At 29.5% G+C, this 27,377-nt stretch overlaps 2 protein-coding genes across 2 annotated transcripts; both read right to left on the reverse strand.

Moving 5' to 3' along the window:
• Positions 1–291: 291 nt before the first annotated feature.
• Positions 292–2,287, reverse strand: LOC114166257 (aldehyde oxidase GLOX). Its single transcript, XM_028050976.1, has one exon. The coding sequence runs from the start codon at positions 2,223–2,225 to the stop codon at positions 528–530; it is 1,698 nt and encodes a 565-aa protein (XP_027906777.1). The 5' UTR covers positions 2,226–2,287; the 3' UTR covers positions 292–527.
• Positions 2,288–5,694: 3,407 nt separating this feature from the next.
• Positions 5,695–9,994, reverse strand: LOC114171556 (protein NRT1/ PTR FAMILY 4.6). The gene is made up of 5 exons (XM_028056509.1): positions 9,908–9,994; positions 9,693–9,801; positions 9,372–9,589; positions 6,788–7,219; positions 5,695–6,676 (listed from the first exon to the last, which is right to left on the reverse strand). Exons 1-5 carry the CDS (start codon positions 9,908–9,910, stop codon positions 5,723–5,725), a joined length of 1,716 nt encoding a protein of 571 aa, XP_027912310.1. The 5' UTR covers positions 9,911–9,994; the 3' UTR covers positions 5,695–5,722.
• Between the last annotated feature and the right edge of the window lie 17,383 nt (positions 9,995–27,377).

Raw genomic sequence — 27,377 nt, forward strand, 5'->3', positions numbered from 1 at the left:
TATATAAAATGAAAAATGATAAAATGAGAATTTTATAATTATTTAACTACACAATCAAGAATAAATATTACATCTCATCTTTTAAATAAAAAAGTATATCACAGTGCTCTTTTTATCCCAAAAAAGAGAGTAAATGAACACTTTTCTCATAAAGAAGAGAGAAATTATTCTTCAAAAATTAGTATGAGGTTGACTAACTCCTGCAGTGTAGTCTTATGATTGGAAGGTATGTCCATAACTTGGCTTAATCATGAGAACATTAATCGTAAGGGATGAAAAAAAGGAAAAACAAAAAATAAAAACTGAGTGATGAAATAAGATTGACCAAAAGTGATGGATATGTTAAATAGAATAGAAAATTCCCAAGGTAACATGAAATGGGAATTAAAGGATGTAAAAGAATAATGGTCCAAGTCAAAACCTCAAACACTCCCACCCTCTACAGACCCACATGCATGAACCACTAAAAACCAGTAATTCAATTTCCTCAAACAGTTTCCGTCTAAACCATAATTTTCATTTCAAACTCACTTCACCTGAACCCAAACTGCAGCGCTTGGAACTCCGGCGTGCACAATAAAAAGCATGTAGAACCCAGGCGGCGCCACAGCCAGCGAGGGAGGCGCACGCGCCACCACTTTGTACCCTGACGGCGCCACCTGCTGAATCCCCACCACCTCCAGCACAAGCAACCTCTGGTTCATTGCAAACGAGTGCGTGGTAAATGACGGCGCCACCAGCGTCACGCCCACCCCTCCCACACGGTACTCCCGTAGCAAAAAATTCACCGCAAACGCCCTCCCATACGACGCCGTATTGTTCGAAGCCTCAACAGCAACTATCGACGGCCGCAGCGAGTCAAACTCGGTCCCCAAATACTCCGGGTAATACGCATCCAAACTCAACTCCGTCGGGTACGGGTTTGCCCGAAAATCATAAACCCTATGCGGGTTGCTCCCTCCCACTAAAACCCTGCCATCTGGCACCAACACAGCGGACGAGTGATACATCCTCGGAGTACTCGCCGGCGCCAGTAACTGAAACCTCTGAAACTGGTCAACCAAACCGGGTCTATACAAAACCGGATGCAAAACCGGGTTGGCGGCGTTCTCCCACCCGGCGGTCCCATTCATTGCACCGTTCAAGATAATGACATTCCCATTGGGAAGCAAAACCATGTCAGGCATAACCCTCGGGGTGGGCATGGTTTCCATGACCCATACAGGGTTCGAATCCGTCACCCTCAACCTCCCGCACGTTCTGGAAGCTTCTAGAAAGATCTTCAACGTGTTGGCCAAGCTAAACGCGCCGGGGTAGGCCCCGCCGCATATCATAATTTCGGCGTCTGGCAAACGCGTTCCGTTGAGCGCCGTTAGGTTTAACGGGAGGAGGACGGAGGAGGCTGTGCTGGGGTAGTTTCTTTTTTCTTGGCCGGGGATGGTGGGGAAGTTGCGGAGGACCTTGTTGGTGGTATAGTCGAAGAGGATGGAGTTGCGGTTGGCGAAGATGAAGAGGTTTCCGTCTGGTAAGAGGTGCAAGAAGGGGTAAAGATTGTTCTCCTCGCCGCGGTTGGGGTCACGCGTGTGTTTCAAGAAGGGGAGGTAGTGGAAGGAGGAGGAGGCGACGTCGTTTTTGGGGACGAATTCGTAGGTGAAGGAGTTGCGGCCACCGACGACGATGATTTTCCCCGAGGGAAGGATTTGGTTGGAGGAGTACCAGCGGCTGTTGGAGAGGCTGTGGTTCCGAAGTTCGCGCCAGTCGCAGGTGTTGTGTTGGGGGCAGGGGGTGAAGGAGCGGAGGGTGGTGTAGCCGTCGTTGAAGCCGCCAGTCTGGAGGAGGGAGCCGTCGGGGGTGAGAGCTCCGGAGGAGCACCAGGCGTCGGTGCGGAGGGTGAGTGGGCGGAGGGTGTTGTGGGAGAGGTCGTAGAGGACGGAGTGGGCGGTGCAGTCGAGCTTGAGGGCGAGGTCGTGGGGGTTGAAGCGGCAGCGGTGGTGGGAGAGGGAGATGTTGGAGGGGCCGAAGTCGGTGCGGTCGAAGATTACGACCTTGTTGTCGTACATTACTTGCATGTGCATGGCGGAGATGCCTATGCTGCGCTGCAGCTCCACCCAGTGCCCTCCGGTGCTGTTTATACCATTTTCAATGCTGATTACCACCTCAAAGAACATGCTTTGAACAAGAAGAAGAAGAAAGAAAGATGGGAGGTTCTTGATCTTGAAAGCCATGGTGAGTGCTGGGTTATGGTGCTGAAGAATTTATACAGTGTGTGCAGTGTAGTATTACTAGTTCTGTGGTGAGTTCTTTCTCTTTCTAATTACTTTTTCAGTGGTGATTCTCTTCTCTTGATAGGGTCACAATGCATGTATGATTTGCAGATGAATTTATTGTAGAGATGAAGAAAGAAAACATGCAACAGTGCCACGCTCAGTTCGTCAGAAAAAAAACAGGGGCCCAAGCCTTCGACGGTTTCAGGACGACACTTGGAAAATTTGTGGTTTTGCCCTCTAACACATTTTATTATTAGTTATGTTTATTAAATAAGTAATATTTCTTACAAAAAAAAAATCTCAGTTTCATGTAATTTTCATTTCTATTTTTATACGTATTTGTAGATGGACAATTTAATTTTAAAGCAACATTCTTGTGTTATCATTCTTTTGTGTTAGCAAATGTTCCCTTTAAAGTATAAGGACTTATTGTGATAATTTGTAGTTATGACACTAAACATATGGACTATAATATTTTAAACAATTTGGTATAGATTTTGATCTGAAAAAATGAATTGGTTGCAGTGAGTGAGTGAATGGGGCCATCAAACACTTTAGTTGGAAAGATTGAGATGTGCATGGACCAGTTTTGTCTATTTTGAATAGAAACTCAGCTTACAGAACAGGGAATGGGTCAGTAATCTAAATCGAATTGATTTGGATCCAAGGAATGGAAAATCACATTTGTATTTTAGAAGAACCATGGTTGGCTGCATCTACAACAATAGCTAGGTTGGTTTAGAGTAGATAATCATCACAATTTCTTTAACATTGTTGGGATGAAAATTATATGTTTTTTTTAAGACGTAGGTAAAGGATAAAAGTGTAGTCTTTAATTTACAATTCATAAATTAATTATAATTTTTATTTATAATAAATATTATTTTAAATATCAATAATTTTTAATTTATAAAATGATACCTAAACTAATTAACATATTTAATACCTAAATTAATCGATATATATTGTGACTAATTATTTTTTATTTTTAAAATTAATTATTATTTAATAATTTTTTTGAGAATTTGATGTGAATAAAATATTTGAATGTTTTTAATTCTAAATATTATTTTAAAGGAAAATTTTAAGATTAAAATATTGAAATGGGAACTTAAATTTTATAATCAATTAGTTTAAGAAAATTTTATTGCAATGATAAAATTTTAATTTATATTTATATTTTTTATTTTTAGTATAGTAAAAAAATTACAATATTAATAACACAGAATTAAAAAAATTACATAACAAAAAATAGATATACAGAAGATTAATATTAGTTTTATTTTTAATAAATACACGTAACAATTATTAGAATAAAATGAAATGAAAGAATTTAGAAAATAGTTTAAGAGTAATAATGATTTTAAAATGATAATCGATGTTTTTATTCATAAAACGATAAATTATAAATAGTTTTTTCATTAATCGAGTTTTATTTCATAAGAATCACAATTTTTCTTAATTTTTTTAAGTTATTTCTCTAATTCGCTAACTTTATGATTAATGTTTGACGATCAAAGTATGCATAGGAATCTTGGCAAAGAGCGGTATAATTTTATCTATTCAAACTTTTTAAAAAAGTAAGTTCATTTTTTGTTTGAGTCTTTTAGTGAGATTTGTTGCATGTAAGGGTTATTGGGTTTGCATGTGAGATTTAAAAGCTCAAGATGAACATTATTTCGTTTACAATTTCTAGAGTGTGATTAGATCATTGGTATGAGTTTTATATGTACAGATATTACATCCTTGTGTGAGTAGAGGTCTTTAGAGACAATGAAAGTTAGTTTAATTATATAGTTTGGATTCTGTTTGATGAATGGGTTGTGATGAGAAATTGAAATTGTTTGTAATTTTTGAAGTGTATATTAGTATTTTGCATTGAAATGATGGTAGTGGGTGTTTTAATTTGAATTAAAATTTGGCGATATGTGAAGTTGATTAATTATAGCAGGTTTGTTCAATTTGATCTATTTGAGATTTATTTTGAACTAAACAATAGTATTTTTGAACTAAGGAAGAGATAGAGTTTTCTAGACAAGCAAATTGGGTAATCTGTTATGGTCGGTGAGTGTTTGAGTACTGATATGGTGTTGAGCGATACCTCAAAACCATCATGTGCTAAGCAAAAATTGGAACTCTGAGAGCCCTAGTGGTGTTGGAAGCCAATTAATGATCGTTGGGCGTTTAAAATCACAAAAAGCTATAGGGGTCTAGGGCGCTGGATGCTTCATGTGAGGCGTTGGAGGCTTCATGTGAGGCACTGGGTGCCAATAGAGTCTTATTGGGCTCCATCCAGAACTAATTACAGGGAGCTCTAGGGTCTCAAGGTGATGGGCATTAGGTATTTTCCATTGGGCGCCAAGTAGGGTGTTGAGCGTTGGACCCTTTCCACTAGGCACAAACTAGAACTTAAGCTTTAATGAGCCTTGTGTTACCTTCGCTAGCCAGAAATGGGTTAACGTTGAGTGCTAATAGTTGAATGTCTTGAATTAATAATGGACTAATATGCTTTGGATTATGTATATCTGATGACTAATTGTTGATAAGAGAAATGTATATGTATGCCAGTGATGGCAAGTTTAATATAGACATTTCGTTGTTGTTGAAAATGCTCATAGATTGTTTGAGCCAATTGGATTGAATCGTTGGTTTGTTAATTGTTTGAGTTATATATTGTTAGGTTATGTGGGTTGATTAATGATATGATAAATGAGCTATGATGATAGTAATGTTATAAGAGAAGTTGAATGAGTAATTTAGAAGAAAAAAGCTTGGTTGAGATTGACATTTTATATATATGGTTAATTATAATTGCACTAGCTTGTCTTATTGTGTGTTACGTTATGGTTTGTCCACCTATTATGATCATTTGTTACACATAGCATAGGATAATGCAAGTGCAGGATTGTGAAGTAGTGAGAATGTTTATGATCCTCTTAGAGAGTGTAGTTGTTGTTTACGTATATATAAATTTGGTATTGTATAAATCATCCTAGTTGATGAATGATTAATTATATAACATTACTGTTTTTGTTGCACAATTCCTCTCTGCTTAGTAACCTTTGTTACTCATCATCTGGATTTGAACATCCTGACCTATTGGTTAATGAAGGTTAATGTTTAGATTTCAGTTGAGATAATTCTATAAGATTTCTGCTCATAAAAACAACAAATATCTTATAAGAACCATTTTGTTCCAAGTGTTTGCAAACGAAAGAGAGTTAGAATGCTTACACAAGATGCTATAACATTATTTTTGTTTTTTCTTCTTCTTCTGTGTTTCTATTCTATTAGCTAACATATATATATATATATATATTACATATTCCAATGTTATCTGGATTGTGGTAAATGTTGTGCACCTTGTTGAACACAACTCCAACATAAAACTGGCTTGGACAAAATTTAATGAACTAAAATCCTCATATATGGCAAATTCCCTTATGCTTCCTTCATTAATTACTAGTACTTGTCCCTCTATATTTGTATCTAGTGGCCCAGAACAGGTAATGTAGGAAGTTCAAGGCACTTAGCACACACATGAGCCAATAGAACTTGTGCAGGTGATAGTGGTTAAAGTTGGCACCAGAAAGCCATGGTTTGTGGGTGCCATTTCCAGTGACACTGTTTACTACAGACACAATCACTGAACTTAGGTAATACCCCATTGCCAAAGAGGCCCATGAAAGAGATGTGGCCAATGATCTCATCCTTATTGGTGCTTCTGAGAAGTAATATTCCATCAACCCACCCAAGGTGAAAATATCAGCAGATCCAAGGAACAAGTACTGAAATGCAATCCACAAGAATGTGATAGGTAGTGGCTTTGTTGGATCATCAAGTTGCCCTGACTCAGTGGCTACCCTTTTCCTTTTGATTTCAACAAGAGCAGCCACTGCCATGGCAACTATAGAGAGTACTAACCCAAACCCTATCCTTTGAAGGTGGGTGATCCCCATTTCTGATTTCGTGGCTCTCCTTGTGTAGGGGATGATGATGTGGTCATAAATTGGTGCAAGGATCATGATGAACACAACTGGGAAAAAGGGTAATGAAGAAGGTGGCACCTTTAGGGAACCAAGCTTTGTGTTCATGGATGCAGCTTGTTCAACAGAGAATGTTGATAACTGAGCCAGGCAACAGTTAAAAATGATTGTACAAGCAAATATGGGTAGTACTTTCAACACTACCTTCACATCTTCTACTTCTTCCACACTGCATTCCAGTGATGAATTTGTAACTGCTTTGTTGAGAAATTTGAGGTGTTGTGTTGGGGTTTCAGTTGTTGTGTTTGCCTTTACAGTTTCTTGCTCTGAGTGTGGATTAGAAGGGCTAGAAGCCATGTTAACAACAGCACTGCTAGAGTTTTTTTTGTACGTGCAGCTATTCACTACAGCAGCAAGAAGAACCTGCTCAAATTCAAACAAATAATTTCTTCTCAGTTAACAGTGTACAAACTTTTTCATTGACAGCGTAAAGAAATTTACTAAAAAGATAACTTGATTAGAGATTGAGCTTACCTTTGAAATTGTTGTGAGTGGACTTCCAGAAGGGATCTTGTTCTTGTAAGTGGGTGAACCAGAGAGAAAAACTGGGATAGATAGAAAAATGGTGATGGTAGAAATGGCAAAACCCCATTGCCACCCTTTGTTGTCTTCAATCCACACAACAAAAGTAACTGCAATGAGGGCACCGCATGAGAGGCAGAAGATAAAGTAGTTGAAGAAAGTTGATCTTTGCTTCCTCCCAGAAGGGGTGGTTTCATCAAATTGCTCACCACCATGTGCTGGTAGTGACCCTTTGATCCCTCCAACCCCCAAAGCCACCAGATACAACCCAACAAACAACATTGCTGCTTTCGCACCATTAACTTCTTCACACTCACTGTCTCTGTCACACTTTGGTGGCTTTAACATAGGATCACGCGCTTGAATGGTCAGAACAATCAGACCCTGCACAAATTGTACACAGACTGGTTATAAATGGGCTCAATTTGACGATGAACAGAACCAAAAGCTGTAAGTGGAGCCCAGTACCAAATGCACGTGGAAATTAATTGCTCAAACCAATAAAAGAAAATCAGGATTGCTCCATATGCTTTTGGACAACTACTACAATCATCAAAAGTGTGGCCAGTGCCTACCATTTCTCGAATATTTGACCAACAAAAGAATGGTCTAATACTGTGCACAAAAGTGTCTCATGTCTTACATAAAACAAGGTCCATGCACGGACAAGGACAACGACGTGTTATGATCTACTGCTCCCATTTTCTTATGAAATATCACTGTTCTTTGTTGGCGTTTTGAGCAAGTTATGTGTGTGCGCAAATGGATCACCACAACCACACACGTGGTTCGCAAACTTTGTTTCCTACAATTTCCTTATAAGTGCCTTTACAACTTCTGGAACGTGCGGATTTTACAAAAGAAAAACATTCTAGAATAAAAACACGGTCATTAGAACAAAATGCTCATCATGAAAATCTTTTGCCACAAGATCATAACACCAATCAAAAACTAACTTTATCTCTTTCGTCATCAATTTTTTCTTTCCCTCTCAACAAATAGATATTTTATGGTAAAGTTGTGCATAGCATTTTTTTTGTTCTGATGAATTTGTTGACCAATTCAAGCAGTTTCCAAACAATACGTGAAGTAATCAATGATACTTAAATGTTTTGTTGAAATTTGGTGAGCACGTAATGAAAAATGTTTCTACATTAAAATTTAAATGTTGGAATATTATTAGCTAAATAAAAATATATGACACGTAATATAGTATGGTTATCTCATGGTACCAACAAAACACTACATATATTAAATAATTAAATAATATAAAAATAATTAAGAGACGAGGATGAGGTGTACAACATGATGATGACACGTAATAGTTGGGGGCGAGATTTGAGGAGGCAAAACGACAAAAGTTGATGCACTAAACAAAGGGGTCCTAGGCATTTCAGCAAATTAAATACGTTGCATGAAAAATAATACGTGGGCCCTCTTATATTAAATAAATCAAAGATAGGCTTACAAGATAGCTTACCAAAGAATCAAAATAAGATAAAAATTACTTATTTAATCAATAGTTTTTAAAATAAAACACTCTTTAACCTTCTCTCTATATATCATTCATCTCTTTAATTCACTTGAAAAATAACACCAAAAGATCATAGTATGTAGAAAGACAAAATCTCCCCCACCAACATTATTTTATCTTCCCCACTCCAAAATGATAAAGTCGTCGAACACTATCAACCATATTATGTGCCCTACCCATTTAAATTAGATGGTGACCACAAGATCAATTAATATATTATAATTATTTATGCACATCATGCTCATACTTTAATTACTTTTTTTTTTCTCTCAACTCTATTTCTTCCTTGCCCACCACTAAGATTGCAAGTTCAAGGTTAAGGTTATAAACATATATAAATAATATTTTACTATACTTCTAGAGATAAAATGATGAGAAGAGACATAAACCATGTAAATGATTGTGAATCTTTTATACTAATAATTATTGTTGACTTGTTCTCTGACTTGTGTATCTCAGTGGGCATTAATGAAATTCATATCATATCATAAGGTTTTGATAGACCAAGTGGAAGAGGGAATGCAGGAAAAAAAAGAAAAGAAAAGAGAATCCAGGATTGGATAAGAGTTTTTAACACCATTCGTAGTTTTTAAATTCTTCCATGAGAATTTAGTTTTGCACCATTTGATTCAACCCTACCAAGCAAGTTGCAACAACTGTAGACACGTCACATCCTTTTGTCGGACACGTGTACTTTGAGTCACCCAGAAAAAAAAAATAAAAAATAAAAATCTTCTTTTACGAGATTAATATTCCCTCCTATTTATTTATCATGTGTATTAAAAAAAGACAAACACAAAAATTTGATTTCCCTTTTTCTTTGAGCGACATAACATGGAAAAGCGAAAACAATAAGTGCAAAAAGCAAGGATGAGTTTCTGCAACAGGTTTGTGCTGAAAGTAGAGAGAGAAAATCACAGAGAGAGAGAGAGAGAGAGAGAGAGAGAGAGAGAAAGAAAAAAAAGCGATGACATGGAAGAGTGTAGTAATGTGGTGGCTTACCATGAACTCAATAACTGCACTTATCAGGTAGACACGATAAGTGGTGAAAAAGGCATCGGATAAGAAACCACCAAGGAGGGCAAGAAGGAAAGCAGTTCCCATGAAATTGGTGACATTGTTAGCAGATTTTGAAGGTGACATGTGCATATGTTGTTTCAGGTACAGAACCAAGTTGCTGGCATTCGCCAAAAACGCCAGATTCTCCAATATCTCAGCCACTGTCCCAAACACAACAACCTCGGAATCAGTAACATGATGGAAAAATATGTAAGCTGATTTTTGATTGAGTGAAAAAAAAAAAAAAAAGATTTTGAGACAGACCCAGAACAAAGGAGGCTGCAAGCATGCCTCCATGGCGTCCTCTGAGAGCAGGTTTGTTCTTCCAATCCACATATCCTTGCCATGTGGTAAGTTGGGGAGCTTCAAGTTCCTGCAAAATTAATTTGATTCAGTGGTGTGTTATGTTAATGCAACAGAATATGTTCGTGAGAGTGAAAAGTGAGAGAGAAAGAGAGAGAGAGAGAGAGAGAAGTAACCATGGTGGTGTGTTGAATTTGGATCTGAGAGAGAGAAAGAGAGAGAGAGAGAGAGTTGATTGTTAGGGAAAAAGAGTGATGAGTTTGGGAAAGATTTATAGGGAAAGAAGGAAGAGTCCAAGTTGGGCATAATGGGTATCACACTCCTTTGACATTCAAATTGACGTTAATCGTTCTTTCACATTCATTTTTCTTATTCCTTGCTAAATCTACTTTATATTTCTTTATAATAATAATAATAATAAGTATACTCGTGAGTCGTGAATACGTTGTGTATTATATTTATATGCGTGTTTTACACTTAATTTATATGGGAATTAAAACTTTTAAATAAATTAAAGCTACTATAACGTGTTTATCAAAATACATCTTCACTAATATTGTGTTTACGTAAATGATTATTAATGATTGAAAAACTTTAATTTATAGTATAAGATTTGGTAGAATAACTTGATTTTCAATTATAAAATTTAAAAAATAAATTGTCATAAAAAATATTTTGAAAATCAAAATCAAGCATACTCAATTAAAACTATGCTTTTAATTTTTTTTATAACTTTTAGTTTTTGCATTTTTATTTTTTAAATTTCTAAATAAAGTATCACCATCAACAACATTATAATTATAATAATAATAATTATTATTATTAATTGGATATGACTTCTAATCTAATGATATGATCATAATTTTTTACAATTTCAAAGTTTTGAATTATAATTTTTCTATTTTTAAACGAAGAAGTAAAAGTGTTGCATTTCAAAATCCTAACCAACACCATGTTTGTATGAATGTAGATTCCAAAGCTCTAAAATTACATTTTACATCAATTTGAATCTATAATTTTAAAGAGCATAATATACGATTAGTTAATTTTAATTTAATTTGTGTATATACCAATGATACTCGTAATTTTGTAAAATAATTTAATACAAAAATAATTTTAGAAATATAAATTAAAGTTTAAATAAATTTTAAATTAAAATAAAAATGTATTTCATGCAAAGAAAACTGTACATAATCAAAGAAAATGCAAACATTCATTTATGCAAAGGAGATATTTTGGGATATTTGGAAACATCCAAAGTTTGAAAGTTTTGAGACAAAAAAGCAAAGAAAAAAAGAAGAAGAACATCCATACTTTTTGAGATACTCTGAAATTTTGAGTCACAATTTTCGCATATATTAATGTTAAAAATGTTTTTCTTTTCTTATATAAATTAAATTTTAAAACTGAATCAATATAAAAAAATCGAAAAGCAATTAATTAATTTTCTTAATTTACCTTCCCTAAATCAAACAATTTAATTTAAATTTTAGATTAAAAAAATTGAAACAATCCTACCCACTAAAGAAATTCCATTCTTGTAAACTTTTTCAAGACCACTTTCCTAATAAAGCTTAATTAGTAATACTAAGAAATTCCATTCTTGTAAACTTTTTCTCTATTCACACACCATCAAATAAACTTCTTCACACCAACTCTATTCCATTCACAATAAAGAAATTTCCTTTTCCCTTCCACCCAATGTAAAAAAAGTCTAAAACGATATTAAGTTAGCAAATTATTCCTAGTGGCCTTTTTCTTATGTGCACATACAAGTAAATACAAATATTTTAATTGCATGCACTCAATTTTACAATACAAAAAGCATAAGCACTTCTATAACTCTAATACTTTATTACATTAATACCTATCATTTCGCTCTTATGTGAATAGGAAACATACGGTTTAAGTGTTAAACTTTCTGAGGTTTTATACGCTCGAAAATATTCATCTTGTACATTTTTATAAGCTAGATTATTGTAATTTGTGTAATTTAAAAACATTTTATAATAATAATGATATGAAAAGTGCATAAACATATTTAGAATTGTAGATTACATATCAGAGATGGCCATATATGTGAAAACATAACAAAGCTAAAAAATTTAAAGCTCTTTTAACATTTTTCTTACGAAAATTGTATGCTTATAAGTGGGAAACAAGTTGAGTGGTAGTAATACTCGTTCCTTTTAATATTCTATTTCATATATCAGTGAAAAAGTTATTAAAAATTATAAAAATTGCGGTATACTAACGAAAAAACGAAATATTTTCCATTTTAAAGTTACACATATCTTTAGTCAAGTAGGATTAGATTGAAGTTATGTTTGCTTGCACAAGGATATGTAGGTGGAGATTATTTTATTTAATTATATTTGTTTTTAAAAAAAAAACAATAAGGATGATCTATGTCATTAAAACATTAATCACAATTATAAAAAAAAATTACAAATATAATCAGTAAAAATATAAGTGTTAACTTATATAATTAAAAATTAAATAAGTTAAATATTCAAATCATTAAAACATTTAAAGAGTTGTTAGTGGTCGTTAGGGTTAACTTATTTTGAACTCGACTCGAATTCTTATCTTTAAAAAAAACTATATTTTCTTGTATATTTGAAACCATTTTGACTTTAAACTACTTATTTTTAGAAAGAAAAATAAGTAGCCCTACGTTAGATTGCTTCGTTAACTAGGAACCTAATTTTATACCATGTAATCTTTGAATATTTTGATTTTCTTTTAAAATAATCACGTTTGAAATAGTGTTCTTCCTACCAAAAGTAGGAGTATCAGATTCACGCTGAAAATCTAAAGGAGGGCATGATCGCAATATGTATTTATATGATAAAATACATTGTTTGACCAAAGACCCAAAACTTAGATGTGTAGAAAATAATGAATACGTGGGGTTAAAATGACAAAATTGTATCTTGAACTTTAATTAATAATTCTTTAAAAATGCTTTAAATTAAATTAAATAAATTAAAAACGCTTTAATATTTTTTCTCAAAGATGAATTACTTTACAATAATTTTATTCCTTTAACTACTATGGCTATTTCTTAGTGTATTTGATAACAAACTAATCTCTCTATTTCTATAAAGTTCATTTGTTATATATTATTATTATTAATTATATGATATTTGAAGAAAAAATATGATCCACCTTATTTCCACTAACATGTGTGGCAACAAGAACAGATAGGTAAACTAAGGTTGAGGAAATCGATAGCATGTTGATTCATGACGAAGGTGTGCAACACATGTTTACGCATGCATCACATTCACACCCATTGGTACGTAAAAGAAATTTTAGGCATGCAGCTTAAGACAGAAACACGAAATGTAAGAACCCTAGGTTGGAGAAGTTAGTGGAGTTTCCATTTATGGTTAAAAAATGTGATTTTTTTTGTTTTTTGGAAGAGTTCATGAATGGTGCTCAAAAGAGAGTGAGTCAAATTTTCACCTTTTCAGGATATACCTAACCATCGCACACTCCTTAATGTACAGCTACTCACAATAACTGGATCCCACAAAACTCATTATTTAATCAAAGCAAATTAACAAAGTTTTTTTTTCTTTTTTTTTTAATTTTTCACACTTGATGAGGTTCAAAATTCCTTTGACCCTATCCCTAAATGTCAAATGTTTTGACCAATGAAGACATTACCCTCACTCAAAAACCAAATCCATGACCTTTATTTTATTTTATTTTTAGTTTTTGGAGACATGTGATTCTCACTTTCACGTGTTTCGTATATTGGAATTGAGAAATTCAAAACAAAGGGTTGTTTTCCAGACCAATATTTAATTAAATTTGTTAGAAATTTTTTTCTGCTTTGGTTGCACCTTTGAGGGGATAATGTTATCCTTACGTTTTTAAGTTGCAATTTTTGTTAAGGTCTAGCAACTTGTTAAATGTATATATTTTTCTTTTCACAATATATTATAAGCACACTATAGTTGGTGATTATAAAGTAAAATATGATAGGTTGGTAATGTAGGGCTTATGAAAAAAAAAATGTCATATGGGTTACTAATTTATTGGATCCACACTAATTTAATTAAGAAAAATAAAAAGAGGTATTTTTTTATAAGCTCCTGACCCATTATACAATGTAATTATGCAACCCTTGCATCAAGTTTGAGATGAGAGAAAAATGTAAAACAATTACGAATTTTTAGACTTTAGGATTCTCACATGATAAAACATAATAGAGCACTAACCTTGATCCATAAAAGATCCTGTGAATATGCGTTCTTCAATTTGTATTCTTTCAATTTGGAAATACTGTCAATTATTCCAATTTCTGAAATAAATTTCCACAACCAATCAGCCTGAACTCTGGCCTCAAAGCATGCCACAAATTCAGCTTTCATGGTGGATGCAGTAATGATAGATTGCTTCACAATGGAATCGCTCCTCCTACTAAAAGATACACATAACCAAATGTAGACTTTCTTGTATTCACACAGCCGGCAAAGTTTGAATTGTATAACCTATTATCTCAAGGTGATCATATTTTCTATAAGTAAGCATGTGATTATTTATTCCTTGTAGGTATCTTAAAACTTTCTTTCCAACTTTCCAATGCTCCAGTACTGGATTACTTTGGTATCTACCAAGCATACCAACTGCAAAACTAATATCGGCCTTGTAGATGTTTTGAGCATACACAATGGCGGATCTTGACTAAAAATGTTAAAGGGGCCAAAGTAATATAATTTTGAGATCATTATATTTCGTCATTAGTATAATACTTTAAAAAATGTCTTATCTACTAAACAATTTGATTATAATGTTTCAAAATATGTGAATCTATCTTATTTTCATCAATAATTTTCTTTTTTTATCACTTTTTAATAATGAATTTATTCTTTTATTCTTTATCAACATATTTTTTTGTACATAATATTAAAAAATAATTTATCATAATTTAATAAAAAAATTGAGGCACAAAATTATTAAAAGAAAAATATATTATAGTTAAGTCACAATTAAAAGTCAATTATGAAAAAATACATGATACATTTTTTTCTACATTCATAAAAAATGAATAAACAAAAGCTAATGAAATAAAAATAATGTTTTCATTATCAAGTGAGACAAGAGACAAGATAGGAAGAGGATAAATGAGAAATAAAAGCAAAAATAATTTTGTGTCTAACTTTTATTTCTTAAAATACAAAAAGAAAATATATGAGATGAGAGATTATTACAATTTGTGAAAAAACTAAAAAGAAAATAAGAAGGAAAATAAAAATTATGTTAATAAATATTTGGTTTAAGTACTCTTTTGATTTATGTTTCCATTTAAAAATGTTAAATTGGTCCTCCAATTTTTTAGTCTCAATTTGATCCCAAATTTTTGAAAAACTAATGCAATTTGGTCTTTTACTTAAATTTCTTGAAACAAGTAGATGATTCTTTCATTAAAATTGAAACTCTTAATATGAATTATTTGCTTGTTGATATGATTAATATAATCCTAGTATCAATTTTTTGACAAAAACAGGAACCAAAAGAAAAATTAAGCCTAAATATTTTTATTCTTTATTATCTATTAACATTAAATATTGTGTTTTATAAAAGAAATAAAAAATACACCATTTAATGTAATTAATATACACCATTCATTGATGTGATTAATATAATCCTAGTGTCAATTTTTTGACAAAAACAGGAACCAAACGAAAAATTAAGTCTAAAAATTTTTATTCTTTATTATCTATTAACATTAAATATTGTGCTTTATAAAAGAAATAAAAAATACACCATTTAATTTTCATCAATTCCTAAAATATATTACCTATAATTTAAAAAATTTAATAAAATTTTAATATTATATATATATGTATAATTAAAAAAATTAAAATTTTGGGAGGCCATGGCCCCTCCCTGCACCAATAAACATCCGCTGGAGCATACATCAAACTCCCAACAATATATGCATAATAATAATTTCTCATAATAATAATTGATAGGTCTTTAAATTTTATTAAACCACAATTGAACTCATCATAATATTTCAAATGAGTCACTAATAAAATTAATTCGTCAATTAATTCTAACGAAAAATAGAGTGAGAGGGAGAGAAAGAAGTTGTGAATATCTCTAGTAAGGAGCCATTAGAGAGAGTGAAAAAGAAGAAAAGAACAACCAGTTTATCTTGCGCAAATTTGTGCAAAGAAGCTACTTGGAGAAGAGAAGAGAGAATAGTGCTTTGTTGATTCTTAGAATCTCCAAGAGAACTTATGGTGTACCCATTAATCTTCATGAGTGGAAGTTTTTTACTCGACAAGGATATGTGAGTTTTTCCTTTATATTGAGATTTCCCATGTTAAAAATTTTAGTATTTGTTGGTTCCTCCATTTTCTATTTTATGGATTTTATTATTTTGCATATTATTTATTTAGGAAATATTTGATCTGGGTTTTGCTTCCGCGCTTGGTTATCTGTTATTTTTTTTAGATCTTCCCAATGCAAAGCTTTCTAACTATGAGTTTGTGTCAATAATTTTTTCATAAACAATTTAAAAGATAAAAGTGAAATGTAAAAGATTTTTTTTAACTTATATATCAATTGGTTTTATTTCATAGATTGTTTCATTTTTTCTTTAAAAAATATTTATGAAGAAGTGTATTTAAACAAACTTTATTTATATGATATTATATGAAAAGTGAAAATATCAAAATTGTGAAACACTTATCATCTTTTATGATAAAAAATATCATTTTTTATCTTTTTATCAACAAGGTAAAAGATAAAAAATATTGCACTAATTTTCTTTGCATATAGACTAACCCAATTAACGAAACAAATCACAATGTACGCATTAGCTTCCATTTTTGTATTTTGGATGGATTTTATTTAGACTCTATAATGAGGTGATTTTTTGTAGTGACTCACTTATCTTAGCTCATATATAATTCATTTAGTATATGTTTTCTTGATAATTGATGCCTATTTATCTCATAAAAAGTATTTTTACTATGATTTTGTTTATTACATACAAAGTTAAGAACATATTTGAAAGTTATAGTATAATGATATATTTTAATTAAAAAATAATTTGTATTATTGAGTTCATCTAATATATTATAAATTATAATTGCTTTTGCTTTAGTTTTATTTTAAGGTATTTAGTTTTGCATTTGAATTATTATAATGATTTATTCTTATTACTTTTTCATAAGTTAATTTAATTAAATTTCATATATTAATGACATAGAAAACAATGAAGATTTAAGTGTGACTATTATGTTATACATTATGTTAGATGTACATAATAACTTGTGAAAATATCATTGATTCTTGAAAATAAATAATAAACTTCTTCAAATATTGTCAAAAAGATCATAGTTCGGTTCCATACATGTTATTATAACATTACGTCAAAATAGTCAATAGATAACATTCTATAGACAATGTTTATTTAATTAAGCGCTATAAATCAGAATACAAAAACAAAAGACAGCGCTTTATAAAATAAATGCTATAAAAATACATATACATAAATAACGCTTCATCTAAAAAACGCTATCTATATTTCCTGGAAAAAATCTTCACCCGTCACTGATTTTAAAAATATAATAATAGTTTGTCTTTATATTTTACCAAAAAAAGGCTTTTATATTATGAAAATAAGACAATGATATCCTGCAAAAGGTGTACATTAAATTTATGTACAATGAATTGGTTAATTAATTACATCACATTTAATTAAGATATGAATATATAAACACTATGAAATTAATATAAGGCCTTGATTTATTTGAAGACACCTTCTTTCAAATGGTGACAAGGATATAAGTACATTTTAAGCCAGAATTTGATATATATTCAAATACATCATATCATATTCTAGGTATTTGCGAGTGTTAATTAGTGAATGAGATAACATTATATATTCATATATTTGCATTTGGACACACTCAACTGACAGATACTAAAACATATTTTTATGATTTCAGAAAATAGTAGTGACAATACAGCATGAACTCTGATATTGGGAATTATTCTCAAGTTCTACGACTCTCCTGATTTTTAATAATACTCTCACTGCATCATCAACACAAACCCTTTAATTACCACCATCATCAACAATTTGTGCGTCATGGGTAAGAATATATCTACATATACTTGTTGTAAGGTAAAAAAATTACACTCATTCCATGTTTAATTCAGCTTAGAATTTTTTAGATGTCTCCTTTACATCTTATTTGATTTCAAATTCCATGGTGTTTTTACTTGAGCAGAGATTATGCATATTCAAGACCAATTACATCGGTAATATTTCAACTTATTATGACTCTTGAGCATCTTTTCATTGGTATGGGATGGCTCATCGGGCAATTGTTCCAGCCACTGCATCTTAGTTGTTTGGTCTCAGAAACTTTTATGCACTGTACAATTTCATCACTCAGGAAAACCTTGAAGAACATTGGTCTTCTCTAGTGTCATTGTCAGTACCAAGTTTGGGATCACTGTTGTTGCATTTGCCAAATGTTGCTATTGAGTCTCTGAAATGTTATGGTAGCGTATGCCTTTTCCTAGCTTCCATGATCATGGCAGCATTATGCGTTCTTGTAGTAAGGTTATGCACGATTCTAGTGTTAAGAACAAGGATTGTTTATGTCAATCTTAGGTGGTTGGTTCATAGTGAGATATGTACAATGTTTAGTCTTTTTTAAATGTGTGAATAAATTCTAAAGTTGTAGGATTCTTTATAATTGATAGAGAAAATTTTGGATAAAATGTTTATTGGATAAAGTAAGTCAATTAAATTATTTTATTTGATAATTGTATATTGTTATATTAAGGTAATATTATTATGAATGGAGGAAAATTGAAAAAATAAAATAAAAAACTCATTGATTATGTAACCTGTCATAATAAGTTGGATTTTGCAAAGATAGCACTAAAATAAGAAGGAATGAATGAAAAATTATAAAAATTATAAAAATTATAATTGAACCAATACACAGCGCTTGATTGTGAAAATGCTATCTATTGATGAAAAATAAATAAAAAGCGCATATGTAACCAAGTGTTATCTATAGATCATTTATATTTTTGAAGAATACATAGACAACGTTTATTTAACTAGCGCTATCTATAAAGTGTCATTAGACAGCGCTTTTTTACAATCGCTATCTATTAATAGATATCGCTCCAATAGATAACGCCTAAAAAGCGCTATCTATTAGAAAAAAAACGCTATCTATTGACAATTTTGGCGTAGTGTAATTAACAAAACTGATATTTATTTCTTAACGCAACATTTTGTAAATGATGAATCATTGAACACATGCAAATAAAGAAATTTTCATGAATTGACAAGATAGTTTTTATGTATTAGAAATTAAAATTTTTGTGTTTAAAATATTGTGTTTTTCAATAATACATTTTGATCTAATTAATTTAGTTTTAATACTTATAATTACTTTACATATAATTTAACCATAATTTTGTTATACTTAAATACAATTTTGATATACTTAAATACATATACTTAATTTTTTACAAATTTGATATAGGTGGTTGAATTGATTTATAATTACAAGTTAAAAAACTCACTCAATTTTTACTTAAAAAACATAACATATTATAGTAATTATGACCAAAACCTTATTTATTATTGCTCAGTTTGTGAACCAAAATGTTCGAATCAAGAGCAATTTACTTGCCACACATTTGTTGGCAAACAATTATGTATAGTATTTATTTAACACTATTTGGTCAAGAAATTTTACAATAATTATTTAATATTTATGTTTTAAGGTATAAAACAATGACATAAATGTGCTCAAATGTATATATACACGTTTCTTTTCTAAAGAAAATATTAAAAAACATGATAATTGTCGTTGTTAAGGATTGAGACAAATATCATGTGTCATTGTTTGGATTTATGTGAAAATTCTTCCAACTCAAGTTTTGGCTTTAATCGTTCGTGTATATCACTATATAAAAGAAACATGAGGTTGGATAGTGTTATGCCATTCTTCTACGGTTACATTTTGTTCTTATTATATAAAGGATTCATGTTCAAGTTATCTAGACTATCACGATTGTATTTGATTAATAGTAACTTCATTTTCATCATTGCAAAAACTAAGAATTCAAAGAAAATTTTCTCTAGAATGCTAAAAATACTATTTAATTTCAAATAAAAAATTATTTTTAATTATTCTAACCACTCTTAAAGTTGTTGTTGATGAAACCATGCAATCTTTGTCTGAAAGTCGATATTAATAAAAATACCACAAAATTTGTACGCACGTCTCACTATTAAGAGTAATTACGTTCCAAAAAGAAATTATGTATCGTATTTCAAATAATATACGTAATTCATTTTGAAATTACGAATAAAATGGTAGTTTTATAAAATATGATGAGGAATTTCAATATACTTATATCATGATGAAATTCTTTCATGATAATGTTTGGACTGAAATTGCATGCATATGAAGACGTTGATTTTGTAAAAATAGACTATAACCTACTTCTGACTACAAAATAAAAACTCAATTTTTCAACAAATTTAGATATATATTGATAAGACGTTTAGATGAAATTCAACGTGACAATTGAGTGTAAATTATCTTTTAGGTATGGATGTACGAGAAAATAACACTATTGATGATGCTAATATTAATATATATATATATATATATATATATATATATATATATATATATATATATATATATATATGCGATTTTAAAGTTTAGTATATAATTTATAATGTATAAAAGGCAGGAAAAAAGGAGAGTTAAGTATCTTAAAGTGTCATTAAATTCTATTATAGTATAGTAATTAAATAAAATTTGAAGTTTCAAATTAAATAATTCTTCATCTTAATTTTAAGAAGTTGATTTCTGTGTGATATTTAACACACTCTCTGTTATGGAAACATATATATCTTAAATATAAAAGATTAAATATTAGTGAATAATTCTATATTAATCTAATGATGGTTTACACCATATTACTAAATAAACTTCAAAGTTATTTAATAAATAAATTTTAAGTTAAATTCAACCTTATTATAAAATTGATTTATAAAACAATATTTACATTTATTTATACAATATAAATTTAGTTTAGTTGATTTCTGTATCTCACTTATGTACTATAAATTTGTTTTAGTCGATGTTGATCTTTAACATTTTAGATCATAATGATAGACTTTAATAATATTATTTTAATTTAAGATTCAATCAATAATAATTTTTTATTAATTGATTTACAAATTTAATGATAAGAAAATTAAATGTATAAAAAACCGAATAAATGGTACAGTGTAGAGTTGAGTGTACATAAACATTTATCTTTTTCCTTGTGCAGAGTTTATACACGCAATGTGAGTGTACCCTATTGACCATTTGTGAGAGTGAAAGAATGACCTGGTTTTGGTTCCATGGAAGATGCTTTCGGAAAGTTTAATTAGTCGATCCTTAGTTTTGATGAAAAGACAGATAAGTATATATCATTCAATGAACATTGCAGTAGGTATATATATACACATCAGTGCATGCATGCTGAATTTTATGGTATCATTTTATAGTTAATTTCAAACGTTTGTTTTAATTATGTAATTAATATTTATATAATATATAGTTAACGTGGAGAACAAAATCTTACCTAGCTAGAATGTTATATGTACCAGAATTGAAAAATGTTATTTTATAGAAGAGAAATGCGATATTCTAAGCCTACCTTATCTCTTTTGACAAAGCCAAGTAAGCAAATCATAGCATGCCACATTGCGGACAAATTCAAATACAACCAAATAAGTTATTAAGAATAATCTCCACCATAAAAGAGACAAGATAGAGAAATTGGAAGAAAAGTTTTTATATATATATTTTTTTATCTAAACCTACAAAAGATGAAGATATGTTTGTGGCTAATAACTGGTTCCCAATTGCATATGTTGTCACATCGTGAGATGTGGAAGGTATAAACATTAAACAACCCTTACTTTGTTTGTTTCAAGTTCGAAACCAAGAAGAAATAACAAATTATAAGACATTATAAAGAGATTTCTGCTAAGAGTTTATATCTATGATATAATTATTATACGATAAATATTTTGTTAATATTTATGATTTATCTATAACAATATATAAAAGAGATTTCTCTTTTTGTGTCCACATTTTAAAATACCCAATTTTATCCTTTAAATATAATAATTTATTAAATTTTTAAAAATTGACCGTTACTCTTACAAGCTTTTTATAAATTCGGCTATCTCTACTTCTTTTTTTCTTATTTATTTATCAATGGTTATTCTTTTATCTGTTATGATATATTTCACTTTATTTTTAATAAATATAATTTTAGTTTATATAACAACTTAATAATATTACAATATTATCACTTACTAATATCACGCATATTTAAAAAATCATACACACAGATACGATAGCGCATGTGTTTACGCTAGAATTATTATTAACTAATAGTTACGTACGTTTTTTATGATAACAAAAAATAGTAAAATTACTATTATAATTATTGAATTAAATGTTTTTTATAATTTTATTATAAATACTTTTTATTTATTTTATCAGTGGTTTTATAATTAAAAAAAGGTTAAATACTAAAAAAAATAAAAAAAAACGGTTAAATTTGAAGAAATGGTAAAATTAATAAAATAATTGTTGTAGTTTTGAAAAAAAAATTAAAGGAAATTTAGAAAATAATGTGAACACTAAAATGGAATTTTTTTGTTTGTTTATAGGTATAGATATAACTGACTATATTATTAATATTTACTATTGTCTATAATGAAATTTTATTCTTTAATCAGTTCGATTTTTTTTCTAAGCAAATTTACTTTTCATTTTTCGTTCTTTTGTTCATACTTTCTTGTTTTTCATCATCTAAACAAAAACTAAAGTTCAACATATTTTACCAAATAAATATCATAAAATTTCAATTATTTTTGTAGTATAGTCTCCAATTTTTAAAATTAAATAAACATGTAACTTGAGCATTATTCATAACTTATTTATTTAAAACGTGTGGCAATATACAGAGAGTTTTATGCTTAAAGGAATGCAGGTTTGAAAATATTTATACAAATATATATTCATTTTCATGGTATGTTTTCAGAGAGTAACTTCTATATGTACCAACTCTCAAATAATTATATAAAGCAAAAATAATATTAATAATGTTATGTTTCCTCTTTAAATAATATTAATAATGTAACTTCTATATGATCCAAATATGAATAATGTTATGTTTCTTCTTTAAATATATAATTTATCAAGCATTCTTTACAACTCGAAAGATATAATATTGATTGAAAGTTAAACCAAAAATAAATAATAGGGCACAATTAAATTTATATTTACTTTTAGTAAAATTATAGAATAAAAAGTAAGTTTTTTTTTTTAATTTCATTGTAACAAATTAATATATATTAGATTTAATGTAAGTTTTAGTCTAATAAGTATCATAATCATCTAATTATTTTTTGGGTCAGATGTACAAATTGGATTTCTCATATATATGAATTATGTAATACTGTTTTTTCCATTATACAGCATAAAATATTTTATAAATTTTAATAACGTGACAAATAAATGATATTATGAAAACTTGACTATTTAATTATTTATTAAGTCCCAAATGAATCAAAAAGTGTTAAGTCATGCGTAAGGAAACTTGACTAAAGCTACGGAATGTAAAATATTAATTAATTAATAAACATACGTACGTATATTGTAGTTATTGGTATGGTATCTTTGAAAAAAAAAAGGTCCTGGTTAATGCATATGTTCCTTTAGATCTAAAAATAAACAAGACTAAACAAATAACATTTTTGCTTAAACATTGAGTTCACATTATTTTTCTTGCCACTTTATAAGTACAAAGCATCCACCGACTTTGTCTATACTTATGTTCAAAAATGGTTGATAGATATTAACAAATAAAGATATCGTATGAAAAAATTAAAAAATTAATTTTATATATTCCTACAACGTTTCTAGTGGTGTACTTTGTATAATTTATATGTTTAAGAACTTGTTAATAAATAAAAAATAACAAAATATGCTTTATAGAAAGTGAAACAATGAATACTATTGTTTCAGGTATAGGGACCAAGTACCTATTTCCAACACTCAAATTACCCTCAAGTCCTTTAGTTTAATACTTTCCTCCGTTCGATGTTTTGTTCTTTCTCCCATTCGGTTGTCCAGACGATCGAGTTACCTGTCTATAAGACTCCAATGCTTAAGTAGTTCAAGTCTGATCGGGATACTACAATTAATGCTATAATAAATGTGAAGTAAAAGTCATCACCAACTTACATTGGGCTATTTATAGTTTCTTGTATGGGCCCGTGATTAGGGTTTTTTTAATCATGGCTCGATTGCTTTTTATACTTGATTACTGACTTGTATTACTTTAATATACTTTTAACTTACTGATTCAGTTTTGGTGTGACCGCCCAATCGGAGGACCATGTGTCCTGGGGGTTGTCTCCATAAATGTGGAGATAAAGTTCAATTGGAATGAAAGCGCAGACCGTTTGGTCACGAGCTCCCTTAAAGCACTTCGGAGAGATTGTCACATCAACAAACCAAGGAATCATCCGCCTGTAGCGGTAGACCTGCGACCGCTTGTCCTTGGACCGTCTGACCGATGATCTGGCTAGGAATGACGGTACACCATACACTACAACTATTGATGTGATTTTGTCTTAATTTCTGATAATAAAAAAAGGTATAATTACTTATTTGGTACCCTAACTTTTTGGTTAAGTTTAATTTGGTACCCAAACTTTTGGTTTGTTCAATTTAGTACCCCAATTATCTAAAGAGATTAAATTTGGTCCTCTCTGTTAAGTTGGAGTTAACACCGTGTCCGTACAGGACACGTGTCAAGTCATGGAATTTTTAATTTTTTTAATTTTCTTTCAAAAAATTATTTTTAAATTTTTTTTTCAAAAAAATTAAAAACTGCCACGTGTCAGTTTATCATCGTGCCATGTGGCAGCTTACAATAATGACACGTGGCAGTGGTAATAGTTGTTTTCAATTTAGTACCCCAATTTAAATTTTTGATTCAATTTAGTACTCCAATCTTTTAAAATGATCAAATTTTGTTCTCTCCAATTTCAGACCAAATTAGTAAATAAGCTTAATTACAACTTATATATACATGTTACAATAACTTTTTCTAATATATACATCAAATCATTTCACCTAAATACTTAAATTATTTTATTTTTTACATTTTAACCTTTGTAATTTTTTACACATGAAATTTTTTACACTTGTAAAAAATAAAATAATTTGAATATTTAGGTGTAGCGATTTGATGTATAAATTTAAAACAATTATTTTAACATGTATATATAAGTTATAATTAAACTTAGTTACTAATTTGGTCTCAAATTGGAAAGGACGAAATTGGATCATTTTAAAAAATTAGGGTACTAAATTGAACAAAAAATTTAAATTGGGTATTAAATTGAAAACAACTATTATCACTACCACGTGTAATGATTGTAAGCTGTCATGTGGCAAGATGATAAACTAACATGTGGCAGTTGTTAAATTTTATGAAAAAACATAATTTAAAAAATAAAAATAAAAATTTCATGGCTTGACACGTGTTCTGTACGGACACGGTGTTAACTCCAACTTAACGGAGAAGACCAAATTGAATCTTTTTAAATAATTAGAGTACTAAATTGAACAAACAAAAAATATGGATATCAAATTGAACTTAAGCGAAAAATTGGGAAATCAAATCAATAATTATACCTTAAAAAAATATACCTGTTTATTAATTTATGACAAACATCAAGAAAAAAACAATACGTTACCTTTTTCAATTCATCAAAAGGTTGCATTATTGTAGTCACATTAATGATTGATTATTTAAGTAATAAGTAATGTACAAAAAAAAAAAGTTTAGTCTTATTTACAGGTATATAATTATTGATATATAAATTACCATTCAATATCGGTTATGTTGAATATCATTCTACAATTAGTGTTAAACTATCTTGTGAGATGATTGAAAATTACTTGTAAGTTTTATTAATATAAAAGATATATTTTAAGTTAAATATTTAAAACTAATTACAAATACTAGAGAATATGATGAAAAAAGTGAGATGTAAATAGGGATGGCAACGGGGCGGGACGGGGACGGGTTTCGCTATCCCATACCCATCCTCGCATAAAAAATTTATCCCTATCCCCATACCCAAACCCAACGGGTATCAAACTTTTTTCCCATCCCCATCCCCACCGGGTAACGGGTATAATCTCGTACCCATACCCGTACCCGTGTTCTAACTACTTCAATATTAATTTTTATAAAAGAAAAAAAATTACGGTAAAGAAAACATAATATTATGAAATATTCAATATTAGGAGGATTTTCTTCGATGCCAAATACCTTAAAATAAATTATAATTGTTTATATTTTATATTAGAATACCAAATAAAATTTCATGTGAACCAAAACATTTGTTAAATTTGCAAACTACAACATTGATGAACTTAGTTGATAAAATTAAAAAATATTTCAAAAAAATATAAAAGGAAAACAAATATTTAAATTAAAATATATTTTAAATGTTTGTTTACTTCAATTTTTTAAATTCTAATGAATATCTTTTTTATACACTAATAAAAGTTATAATATATCACTTGATCAAAATGACACAAAGAATAAATAATAAACATAATAATAAAAGGAAAACAAATATTCAAATTAAAATATATTTTAAATGTTTGTTTACTTCAATTTTTTAAATTATAATGAATCTCTTTTTTATACACTAATAAAAGTTATAATACATCACTTGATCAAAATGACACAAAGAACAAATAATAAACATAATAATAAAATTTTGACATAGATTTTGTATCTTTTGAACTTCAATATATGTTGGATAGTGACAAAAAAATATTCATAGCAATTACATTAAATTTTTATATTGTAGTAAATAAAAGTTATTTATACAATTAAAGTGGAAAAAATTACAGTATGATTAATAGTGAGTTATAAAATAACAAATAATTAGATAGAATATATCGAAATATTATTCTACATGATAAAAATAAACAATAAATAAAAATATTAAAAGACTAACAAATGTGTGTTTTAGAAATAATTTGAGAGACTATCGAAAGAAATCGCACAAAGGAAATCAAATGTATAATTAAGGTATGATAAAATGAAAAATACCTTACAGAACTAATTATTAAATTATGTTTGAAGTGGTTAAAATTAAATAGAAATATCATTAGTGACAAAAAAATTTGTCATTAAATTACATATAAATTAGTAATTAAATTGGTCACTAAATCAAGTACAGATTCGATCATTGAATCGGTCACTAATTTAGTCATTGATTCAGACAATAAATCAACTACTACCACCAATGACGAAAAATAGTGACTGATATGGGTTACTGACTAAATCAGTCACCATTTCATGTTTTTCTTGTAGTGAATTATCATATACTATTCCTAAATATCATTATATATATATATATATATATATATATATATATATATATATATAATTTTAACCACTTCAAACAGAATTTAAAGTGAAAAAATTACATTATGATTAATAATGAGTTATAAAATAAAA

The sequence above is a fragment of the Vigna unguiculata genome, chromosome 2 (genome assembly GCF_004118075.2).
Source record: "Vigna unguiculata cultivar IT97K-499-35 chromosome 2, ASM411807v1, whole genome shotgun sequence".
NCBI classification, from domain to species: domain Eukaryota; kingdom Viridiplantae; phylum Streptophyta; class Magnoliopsida; order Fabales; family Fabaceae; genus Vigna; species Vigna unguiculata.

Excerpts from the sequence above, each read along its gene's own strand:
- LOC114166257 (XM_028050976.1), bottom strand. The coding sequence starts at position 2,225 with ATGGCTTTCAAGATCAAGAACCTCCCATCTTTCTTTCTTCTTCTTCTT.
- LOC114171556 (XM_028056509.1), bottom strand. Across the intron at positions 9,590-9,692 it reads TGCAGCCTCCTTTGTTCTGG|TGGCTGAGATATTGGAGAAT; the intron begins GTCTGTCTCAAA and ends TGTTTGGGACAG. Across the intron at positions 7,220-9,371 it reads GTGCAGTTATTGAGTTCATG|GGTCTGATTGTTCTGACCAT; the intron begins GTAAGCCACCAC and ends CAATTTGTGCAG.